Genomic DNA, 12,413 nt, shown 5'->3' on the forward strand with positions numbered 1-12,413 from the left:
TAAATTCATCTTGGCAGTCTAAATCTCTTAAAAGGCTTAACATACCTTAAAAAAAGACCATTGGCTATAACCTAAAGCAAGTTCATTAAAAATATTTTGAACATATTTGTTCATCTTAGCAGTCTAAATCACAGGCTAAACGTGAGTCAAAGAATAATGATGATCATGGGATAAAGCTCAAATCAAGTTAGTAAGTTATTCAGATCGGAAATGCCTTTGTCTTGTTTTTGTCTAATTTTTGTTGATTTGTAGCAAGGTAAAAACAATACTGTCCTAGACAGACTTTGGAATCCTGTGTTAGCTACCAACAAAACTTAAGACAGCTAAAGCTAGCATCAACTGATATGCCAGAAAATCAGCTTTCCAACACCATGTTTTTGTATGTGACATAACTTAAAACAGTATGGTAGAAGAAAAATAGCAAAAGAGTGCCAAATGTCCTTACAGCCTGTCAATTTCAAAACTGTTAATAAAATATGAAGTGGCTTAAAGGTTAGAAGTGAAGGGTGTGCTTGAGTGTGAGCGAGGTGAATGGAATAGGTACAGTGGGTTTCTGAGTTGTTTCAAAAGTACTGTCTCAAGTGACCCCGCTCTCCCCTATGTTCTATGTAGTTGTTACATGTTGGAGGGTGTGGAGATGAGTGAAAAAAACAACCAACAACCAAACCAAAAAAAAAAAAAAAAAAAAATATATATATATATATATATATATATATATATATATATATATATATAATAGACCAGCCATGTACAAGTGAAAATGAGCAGCATGATGCCCACATGGGTGCACGCAGCTTCTGTGATCAGCACAGCAGCCACAGTTGATTTTAATAGAGTTTTGTTGTGGGCATGCTGCAGCAGACATGTCACACTGTGACCATGCCCTGTGTATGTCTGTAAATCGGTGATAATGTAACAAAGCACAGCAATTCTACTGCATTCAGAGTGGACATACACCCCAACCTAATTCTTTCTGTGAGAGACAGTCGGCCAAAATTACAACAGTAAACACATTGTCACATAAGAGCATATACAATCCCCCAAAACCTTCAGTCAATAAAGTAGGACACGGATAACAGAAACAGTTACATTCCTCATATAACGGTTTTATGTCTACTATGAATGCTGCATTTCTAAACACAGTTTCTCAGGGTGCATAGTACAGAATGTCAGTTATTCACTGACAATCTAATATCATGTCTGTTGGAAACAGGATACTGTACTATAATGAAATAAGGAAGTGAAAAGCTTTCCTTATGTTGTGTGAATTTTTGCGTCAGATTACTCGCATGAATTTGAACGCTAGAATATTTTGTGTTGACTCACTTCATATGCAGGAATAACTCACGTCATACATGCATGAAATAGCTGAATCAATTAATGAGCTCCCACCTGTACGTCCTCTTCGTCATAGGATCTTAATGCTGATTGGCTTGCGTGGCTCGAACTGGTCGGTCAAGTTCAGATTTTTCAACTCACGAATAAGTGTATGATGCAAAATAGCACTATTTGCTTAATTAGCATGGCTTAATTTGCATATTTCGCATCACGTCCATCACGCCGCCTGGTGGTAATTCGTATCTAATCACATATGTACATTGACTTTACATGAAATTGTTTTATTCGCACCTGGTGTGAACACAACGTTAGTATCCAATACGCATCATCGAAACACATCTAAACACATCAGTTTACAAGTCACTGTTGACGTGACAGTATTTCAAAGAAGGTTTTTGTTGTGATTGAGATGAATAATTTACATACTGTGTTGAAATTACCCATACTTTTCCCCAAAGTCAAAAGAGTGATGACATTAATTACAAAAAAAAAATGTTGAGATCCAACAAAGTCATCTGACCTTGGCTAATAGATAAATAAATGTTTATCTGGTTATGGAGGACAAAGAGCACAAATGTCATGTCATGTATTGAGTACATGGAGAAATGTTGGCAGTGGTACTACAAGTTTCAGCTATTGTAGAGCATTGATTTGTAAGAATCTTATATACAATGTCAACATTGTCCTGATGTATCCTAAAGCATATGTATTAGTGATACAGCTGTCATAAAGGCTTTGTGAGGCTTGGTGTGCTGCAGAGAAACTTTTCCAGGAATCTACAAGTGTTGAAGGCTGCACTTTGTGATGATTGAAGGGAGTGATATTGAGGTTGTCAGTGAGCATTGAACAGTGGCTGCTCATTATTTTATTCATGTCATAACCATTATGTGCACTTGTTGTTAGCTGTATATTCACATACACCATCATGCCCACTCAGCTGTTGCTCCAAGGGCCTTTTTTCTATTAGTTATTGTTGATTATATAGTCATTGTTCCCAGCACGGAAAGGCAGTATTTTTAACACTGTCATTAAAATACAAAGCTCCTCAGTTCCTGTGTGGGTTCATCCTGACAGCTCAAAGATGAATTCTACATCTTAACTTGACTCTTTCCGGCTAAGAAACATTGTAAGAATAGGCCCGTCCTTCAGCCTACAGAATCTTAGTCTTGTAGGATGTCATCTACCTGTCTCAGCCAGTCAGTACTAACTTGTGTTCTACTGGTCCAGAACTCCACAGCAAAGCTCTTAGACCAGGTCCAAATGATTCAGAACTCTGCACTGAAACTCTTTCTGTGTCCTACATCCTGCTGGTCTTTAACTCTGAGTCTTAGCTCAAATCCAACTGGTCCCAAACCCTGTAGTGATTTGGTCCAGCTGCTCCTATACTCGACAGCAGGTACAGAAGGCCCAATTGTGATTGTTAAAATATATTCCCAAGACCACCTTTAAAAAAAAAGGCCCTAAACCTCTTTTTTAACCCTTAATTAGCCTTTTTTTCATTCCTGAATTAGTGATTGATTTTTTATTTTTTCTCATTTCTTGGGCTACAGTTAATTTTGGAACTGTTCTCCTAACAGAAAGGGCAACTATATTGAGCAAAAAACATGTACCAGTACAATTCCATCACTTTCAGAGTCATAATTTTAGTCCCCTTGCCTAACCTAACCTAACCTAACCTAACCTAACCCAACCCAACCTAACCTAACCTAACCTAACCTAACCCAACCTAACCTAACCTAACCTAACCTAACCTAACCCAACCCAACCTAACCTAACCTAACCTAACCAATGTTATATTAAGCCAATACAGAGCTGGGGAACATCTCTCTCAGGTTCCCATCATGTACTTTATAGAGCTGGGTAACAGCTCATATGTAGAACTAGGAACATAGGAATGACCCTCGCTTTTGTCACTTGGTCATAAACCTACAAGATTTTCCTGTGTTAGGATCTACTACACATACAAGACTTGCAGCCATGGCAGAGACTCTCAGCTCAGGTCGTCAGAGCTGGCACTTTTTAGCTTTCCTTGTCTCTCAGCTGTCTAAAATATGTGAAGTTTTTACACACTGTCTTGTCTTGCCTTGTAAATCACCCTGTTAATGTTTTAGTAAAAGTGTAAAGCCAGATTAGTTACTCTGTATAACCACACATGTTAAGGCTTTACTTTATGTACTGATAAGTATTGGACGACTGTGGAATGCCTATCAGGGAAAACAGGTTGTTGTTTCTGCTGTAGTGAGTGTTTACTGTTTGTTTTTTGCTTAGCGTGTGTTTTGTCAGATAAAGCAGTTTCTTAGGGACATTACCATATCATCCATGCAAAGAAGGAAATCAAAGTTAACCACACAGACGGCCAAGTTTGTGACAGCAGGGAGGTTGACACCAGAAGGGGGGCGGCGGAAAAAGTCAATTAAATCCTTAAAAGCATAAAAATAAGGAGTCTCTGCGGTGTGCAGGTAGCACGCTTTATGAAATGCACGGTCACCCTCCTGTGATTTGTGGCACGGCAGTAACGCTCCACTCTGGCTTCTCCAATGTAGTGTGAAGTAATGAAGACTCTCTATGGGAACTGTCTCTGTCACATCAGTCTGTCAGACAACTCCCAGGTGAAAAGGTACCTGTTTCTCTAGACAGAGCGCCAAATCTAAACCATTGCCTTTTCTTGTTTGTTTGCTTACAGCATGTCCACGTCCATGTGCTGCCCAGGAAGGCAGGGGACTTTGAGCGGAATGACAGCGTCTACGATGAGGTCAGTGGTTGATTTTTTTGGCCATCCTAACTACTTAATGCCTGCAGATGCATGCAAATTACAGCTTGCATCTGATCAAACCACCCTTGGCTGGACTGCTATTTCAGTCATTGCTATGTCATGTGTAAAATAGAATAGATGACCAGAATAACCTTTGTCTTTAACATCCATGGCGTTTTGTCACTGAAGATGTTTTGGAAAGACAAGACTTTATTTTTAACAGTTTATCTATCCTTTACATTTGTGTAGCAATGCATTACAGTAATAGTATTACTTTTCCAGTAAAGAGTAATAAATTACGAATAAAAAACTCAGTTGTAATATTACAGTTACCCCCCAAAACAAAAAACTTGTTACAGCCTTACTTTTGTTATCAGCCCCTCAATGATTTCAAATCCAACAATCAATCACATTCCCAGATTCATTTTCCTAATTGTCATGCATGCACAAAGCAGCATGCTAGCTTGAAAGATGGAAATACTAACATTCAGCAACTGGAAATATTCCCATTACTTACTTAGTACACCCCACCAAAGAGGAGCCCTCCTCGGCTGCGGAGAATGTAGCCTTATGAAGGCTAAACAATCAAAACTGGATTTTAATCCTGGACAGCTGCAGGCTACAAGTGATGACAGACTAATGAGGCTTGTAGCTGGATATGTGGTCATTGAAATGTTGCCTTTTTTCATGATTAACTTTCCCACTTCCAGACATCCTTGGGAAAATAGGCAACAGAAACCCCCCGAAATTATTTGCAAGCTTTCTAGCCTTAGCTGTGATGACAAGTGATTACCCCAACAGGCACACATGCAAAGTCTGAATTTTGAGGAGAAGAATGCAATTACCAATTTTGTGTGGTGTAACAGAAATATAATACAAAGAGTAGTATAACAAATGACTACTGGCAGGGAGGAATAAATGAAGTATTACTTTTCAAAAGTGGAAAAAGTGAAGAGTAATAAATTACATTTTTTGAGGAAAGCCCAACACATGCTCATTATGTCTGGTTTGATCAGTAACTTAGGGTGGCTAATGTTAGCTAATTTTAGCAACATTTACATAGATGCGACTAATATTAGTGAGTTTGCTTACTGCACTTAAACTACAATGTTTTAGCCTTTCACACATTAACATTTCAGTGGTTGTACCCTTAGACTGTATAGAAATAACAAACGTAGCCACTGTGACATCACCCATTGGTTTGTGGACTCAGGTTTGGCATTTTGGTCGTTGCCATCTCGGATTTTTGGAGCCAGAAGTGACCATATTTGGACGAGCAGCTGGAGCTGTGGAAGAGAGGGGGTTGGATTTGAAATATAGACTGCAACCATGCCCCTAATTATGCATAACGTTAAACCTTAAAAACATTTAACAAGGTGAGACCAAAATCATTCTTTGTACCAGGCTGTAATCATGTTTATTTCTGCTGTAAAGCTGGGCATTTTAACATGGGGGTCTATGAAAACTGACTCACTCTTGGAGCCAGCCTCAAATGGTCATTAGAGGACCTGCAGTTTTTGGCACTACTGCGTTAGCATCATTTTTCAGCTCCACAGGTTGCAGCTTGGTTTTATCACAAATGTAAAACAAGTAAACCCATTGCACATTACAGGGAGATGTGTTTGCTGTTCCCTGTCTGTGTTTCCATTCCACCCTGGGTGTTTTATAAGATCTGCATACCCAAGAGCTCTGATAAATATCTATAAAAGTTACCTACATTAAAAGTTTTAATGCGTGTTGAACTGAGAATGACCTGCTTGAACATTAAGCACCACACTCCATTCCTGTAAATGAAATGGGCACGTTGGTAACCTCTTTGATGGCCATTTATAAGTTGATGGGGCATCTTTGCTTCTTTTCCTGGCTGATGGCACTCTAGGTAATCACCTAGTTCACCTGTTAGGCAATACATAAATATATAAATAAATAACAGCAGCAGCAGGATGGTGGTTCCATTTATCTTCTAGTGCCGCACAACTGGCATTGTTCTCCGAGAGTGAGACTCCTGTGTGTTACTGCAGGAATTTGAAAACACAATTCACTGCTAATGAACTGATTCACCTGTGGCTCCTAATAACTTTAATTAAACATCTGAGAGATGAGTTTGAACAAATATCAGCGGGCTCTACAGCCCCCAGGAGCCAGAATCTCCAAACCAATGAACCACAACACTTCAATAAGAAAATAATGAACATGCCTTTCAGGCTGTTTTAAATTTCACTGTGACATTTTGAATTTGTAACAAGAGAGTCTGTAGCAAATGAATATCAATGACTGGTGAGTTTGATATGAATATTCCAATAACCACGTTTAATAAAAAGAACTTCACTATACTTCCTCAGTGTGCCTGAGGATAGAAATGAAACGTGCAGCTCCACAGCAGAGTCCCAGCAGCAAAATATAAATAGGTTTGTTTTTAATTTGCATGTGATCATAAGGGTTATTGTGAGAGCAGCGGCATCGCCACCATTTATATTTTCCATGTCACACCCAGCAAATGAGAACATTTTTCTTTGAGGTGTTTTCTTTGCAGTGAATAATCGCCCAGTGTTTGTTTTCCTCATACCTTACCACTGTTAAGTGCTTTATAGATTTAACACATTTATTTGTTCATAAAGACTATTTAAGAGGCAATAGAGCAGATGAAGACCTTTTCTCTCTACACTGTGAAAAGAGAGGAAACAAAGCCAGTTTAAAGGCGCACTTAGGGCAAACATTACATGATGATGTTGCAAATGGCAGCACTATCCCTTTCTTCTTTTTATTTGTTTACTTAAAAGCCCACAAAAGAAAGGTTCACCATATCATCTTAATATACAGACGAGTGACAAATTAAAGGATGCATACAACAAAGGAGAGCTTACTGAATTGTTTGATTAGTAGGAAAATTATTTAAATTATATGCCTCTGTATGGCCTTGATGGGACACATTTTTGTAAGTCATAATTCAAAAATTTCGGAATTAGGTACTTGTTTGCCATCCACCAACTTGAATGCCATTTCAGAGTAACAGAGTAACAATTCATTTAGTAAATTAACACAAATGAATGTTTTAATAGGGAACTAATTAGGTGTGCTTTGGTATGTTACACTGAACCTGGGAAACACTTTGTCCTATCAAAGTGGAACGTTTTGCATATCCCTGTGTTGTTGTTAATCACCTCTTAATGTGATAATCTGGTGTCATCTGTTGTCTGTCTGCTTTTCTGCACTGACAAATGTACCTTTCTGTCTGGTTGCCCCAGTGGCCTAATGGTCAAGGCACATACCACATAACTAGATTGGCCATGATTTGATTCCCAGCTGCTGGCCCTTTGTTGCATGCCATGCCCCTCTCTAACCCCATGTTACTGGCTGTCAAATAAAGACAGAAGACCACAAGAATAATAATGATGAAAAACAATAACAACAAAAACTTGTCATTCCGTCTCAGAGGGCTAAAATCCAAGTAAAGGCATGAGTGATTACTGTTGAAGAAGAGTTGCCAGTTATTTTGAATTATTTCCAAAACTCTTTGCTCTGTAATTGTTGGCTGGACCACAGCATGCAAGGCAAGTTAAATCATTGGTTGTGGGGTTGGGCCAGTGTGAAAATTCTTAAACCAGTTTGTCAAGTCAAACACCGGACCAGACCAGTAAACTGAATTTTACCAGGTCCTGAGTGGAACAGAAAGACACTAAAATATAAAAATCTATAAAAAAAATATAAAATATCGTCTGACTATTGCCTATCCACACTGAAATCATTAAATATGCACCGCTGTTGCCTCATGTAAACAAACCACGTAGCTGTCAGCTGCGACATCAGATTGGAGACTTAAATGATGGGTGAGTAGCCTACTTGCTATCCTCCTATATTTGTAACATTACATTTTTAAAAACAGAAAAAAACATATTTGATGTTGTGATATTTACTGGAAGTGACATACAATGTAGCCAACAGCAAGTAGCCTAGCTTGTTAGTAGCAAAGGTCATTTTGCTTACCAAAAACTTTTAGCTGTCTGGTGATCTCCCCTCCAGCCAGCAGCCACCTTATTTAAATTTTTGTAGTGAAATAGGTGCAGATAATTCCTCATTTCAATTACCTTACCTTAATGTTTCAGCTCCCTTATACCACCTTATGTTGGCTTTTGTTGAGATATATATGAAGGATTAAGAATATTGTATTGATAACTCCTCAGTCCAACTTCATGCATCAGCCATCCCTCATCCATTGTGTCCCTTTCACATCGAGCAACCAGTAGACATAGAAACACGACCCTCGAAAAGAGTTTAGCTTAAAATGGCACTTGCAGCCAGTTAGGAGACCTACTATATTTTGTCAGCTTCACATTCAAAATGTTGTCATTTTTGTGCAGTTTTAGTGTTCTTTTGAGACTAACTCTGCCAATTCTCCTCTCGTCACCCCAAAAAACACTTGAAGTTTTAGGTAAACTAGTCTCTATATACAGACTCTACATTCAGTGAATGTAGAGTCTATAGGCAAACCCCGGAGATCTTGCCTCCAGAAGAAGAGCGGAAGAGCCCTGGTTTCCGGTTGTAGGCTGTTTGTAGCCCGCGTGATATTGACCAATCACGTTTGAGCCGGCTGCAGTTGTTGCCAGGTTAAACGGTCCGTGCGGTGAACTAACGAGGCGGAACATAATTGGCGTCACTGCAAACTCTGAATCCATCGCAATGGTTCAGCATATTTACTTATATATTAATGGAAGTTGGAAACGGAAATTCGCTTCCTCCGCCCAAATCAAAACAAAATGCCAAAAAGTCGGGGGTCTGCCCCCAGGGGCTGAATCGCTGTCTGCTGGAAGTCAGACACTGAATACAGCCGATGGGTTCCGAGAATGTATGTAAACAAACAAAGCGTGGCCGCTTAGCCCCCTATCAGTCTCTTAAAAAAAATGTATTTACTGATTTACAAACGTTGCTGTCGCCATGTATGTCTATGGGAAAAACTCTTTTGGGCAGCAGGGCATCACATGACAGACCCCAGAAATTGCAGGACCGCTGTTTGGCCACTATAAACATTGGCTTCAAAGCCAGGCACACTTCATGGGGGCCTGGTATAAACTCAAACATTGGAACTGACTGGCAAACCCGGAAATAGACCCAACTCTAATTGGTCGGATTGAGTGATGATGTCAGTTTTTATCACTGTATTCTGCATTTTCTGTAACCAGTGTAACGTTAGCATAAAAGCATCGTGGATTTAGCAAGTTAGGCTTACTAGCCAGCTGCAGTTGAAATGGCAGTTTTGGGTGGAGGAGAGGGAGGATCAGGTGTCACCACTTTTATGAGGAGAAAGTAATAAGACATTGGAGTGGGTGCCGCCTTAGTAACAACTCGTAACTAGAGTTTAACCAATTAATCGGTAGTCTGTACAGTAATGATCTCAGCAGTATCGAGTTACCGCCCAACCACCTGTCTAACCAATCGAAAGCAGTGCCATTGATCGTGAGCATACCAACTGACACATATAGCTGTCAATCATGATGCCACGCCCCTTTTCTATAGCATCAGTAACTAATTGAAACTTATAAGAAAAATGAGCACTTGAACATACAGCAGCGTGATAGCAACTACCTAAAATGACAGAAAGCATCCTTGAGCAAAATGTATCTGATGTGTAGGCTACTCCAATCCACTAACAAGGACCGGGCTGGGTTTATGACAGATTCTGCAGCCAGCCGAAATACGTCAAAAATGAGTCCATCAAGACAAGTGAATATTAAGAAATGTTGAGCTTGCATGAACAGAAAGCAGCTATAAATAACAAATTAAAACAGGAATATATCATCCTCTGATACAAACCTGTTTCATATAAAGGCCTGCCTTTTTTCTGTACTTCAGGAACAGGGCCACTGCTACTCTAATATAGCCAGTCGTTGCTAATGTAGCCCCACGGTTCTCACAAAAGTAAATGCAGTTTTGAAATGTAAACTGAATCTGTGGGTATTTTCAAGCAACTTTCTTGAAGTTGCCCATAATAAGTGCAGATAACAACAGTGGATATGAATTACAGTACAATGAAGTAAAATACTTGTGTAACAATATACTTGAATAAAAGTGCAATAACAGAGTGGAGTTCGGAAAACTGTTCCTCACAGTAAGACAGGTAAAAAGCAATTTATTACTTCCGCCCCCACTGCCAGGTCCAGTGCTTTATCAGATGCAGATAGTGCATGACAGTGAAGCCACACTCAACGGGCTGTTTATCGCTGTAAAGAGAAGGGATGGGACTCGGGAGTGCAGTTGTATTGTCATTTCATTTAGATGAGGTGGAGCAGTGCGGGAGGCCAGCGTTGCACGGTCGATCCAGTGGGCTGACAGCAGCTCTGTGATAGAGAATAGAATCAGCAGCTAAACACTGTTGTAGCTATCTGTCTCTGTGTTTGCTCCATCCCCTGTCTCTTCCTTTGTCTCTCTACTGGTATCTGAGTCTCCCTCTGATGTACCAGATGGCACATTCAATTTTCTTTAAAGCATCACCTTATCCAAAAAGAGCTGTCACAGCGCATCATACTTGTGAGCCTTGCTTGTACCTTCCCTTTGTTCCAGGATTTTTTTTTTCCCTTTCGCCTTTGTTTTATTAATTTTAGTCCTTTAAAACCCTAAGCAGTATAGGCAAGGATAAGTGCTCTATTTCAGTCTCTTTGTGTTCTTACTGATTACACCTAGCTTTTCATTTTTCACACCACCATGAGCCTACTTGAAATCCTACATCCAACATTCATGGCTGCAGCAGTCCATTCTCAAGCTGCAGTATATCACAATTTATACACTATTAAAAGATGGGGGGAAATTAGACTGAAAGTCTAAAGCCAATAATGGCTTGGCAACACTCAAAGCCTGTATTGAGGCTTAAAATATTTGTTTTGTCCTGAGAGTGGTAAGGGAGGAAAGGTAATGGGGTCATCGAAAGTGTTAAATAGCAACTTATCATGTTCCTCTTTAGGTTCATAATTGTGTTCATGGTACATATGTTTATGTTCTTTAATGGTCTAAAAACACTTTATTTTCCTTATACTATCTGTGCTGGAACACCTGTCTCTTCAAGCCCCCTCCCAGAAAAGCTCAGTCTGCTCTGACTAGTCAGTTTCTGGGTCTTCCATATCTCGGCGTCTCTGCACCATCATTGCAGCCAGGGAATGACTGTATTGGAGAATAGTGTTACTGTCCTCCGTTAAAAAAAAAAAAAAAAATCTTTAAAAATAGCTTTTAAACACAGCCGGACATGTTCCCAGAGGGATATGATCTGAAATGAGGGAGAAATTAACTACATCCACAAATAAGTTTACGTGTTTCCCATATGTTCCCATGTAGCTACATGTAAGTTAGCAATGTAATTGCAACCGGGGAATGACTGTAACAGAGATTAACAAGCCTTTCTACCATAAAAACAATCACAAATAAAAGCTTCTGAACACAATTAGACATGTTCCAGAAGGAATATGATGCAAAACTGTGGAGAAATTAACATCAGCAGCCACGGTTACATATTTCCCTGACATTAGCATGTAGCTACATGTACATAGGCAGTGCACTTGCAGCTGGAGAATGATTCTTATCATGAAAATCACCAATAAAAGCTTCTTAATACAACCACACACCAAGAAGAAATTAACAACATCGGTAACCAAGATTACATGTCTCCCTGATGTTAGCATGTAGCTACATCTAGCAGTATAGGCTAGGTAGTGTAAACACTTGCAATAGCGTACCTCGAACAGATGACCATATTAAAGGGATAGTGCACCCAAAAATGAAATTCAGCCATTATCTACTCACCCATATGCCGAGGGAGGCTCAGGTGAAATTTTAGAGTCCTCACAACACTTAGGGAAATCACCTGAGCCCCCCTCGGCATATGGGTGAGTAGATAATGGCTGAATTTTCATTTTTGGGTGCACTATCCCTTTAAGAAATCAGGCACACTATGATGTCATACTATAGCACTAGTATATAAAATGTTGGAAACGAAGTGTGAATGGCAGGAAACCTGAGGTTTTTGCTCACATCAATTACTTCTACATGTGTCCACCTAATTTTTTTTAAACTTTGGCTTCCGGTTCAGGCAAGTACATCTTACAGTCAATAATGGATGAAATAAGCACTTGGTTCTGGTGTAAGCTGGTATGGCAGTAGTGACAGGTTCAACCTGGTTGGGTTTAAAAAAAAGCAGGTACAGACTGAGTTTGGGTCTTTAGTATTAGGCAAGTTGTGATCAGCACATTTCATTATGTGTTCAAAATGGAAAGGGTTCATCTTGAACAGGCTTAGATAATATGGCAGCTGATTTTGAATAATTATATAATTATAATCATTT

The 12,413-nt window shown here is 39.4% G+C and overlaps 1 protein-coding gene across 2 annotated transcripts in view; it reads left to right on the forward strand.

Moving 5' to 3' along the window:
* fhit (fragile histidine triad diadenosine triphosphatase) overlaps positions 1-12,413 on the forward strand; it is a 552,438-nt gene that overhangs the window by 428,927 nt on the left and 111,098 nt on the right. For both annotated transcript variants that reach the window (XM_033627621.2, XM_033627620.2), the window contains one exon: positions 4,022-4,090. In XM_033627621.2, coding sequence (XP_033483512.2) covers positions 4,022-4,090 — 69 coding nt within the window. The remainder of the gene's footprint in view (positions 1-4,021; positions 4,091-12,413) is intronic.

Source organism: Epinephelus lanceolatus, chromosome 1 (assembly GCF_041903045.1).
Source record: "Epinephelus lanceolatus isolate andai-2023 chromosome 1, ASM4190304v1, whole genome shotgun sequence".
Lineage (NCBI taxonomy): Eukaryota > Metazoa > Chordata > Actinopteri > Perciformes > Serranidae > Epinephelus > Epinephelus lanceolatus.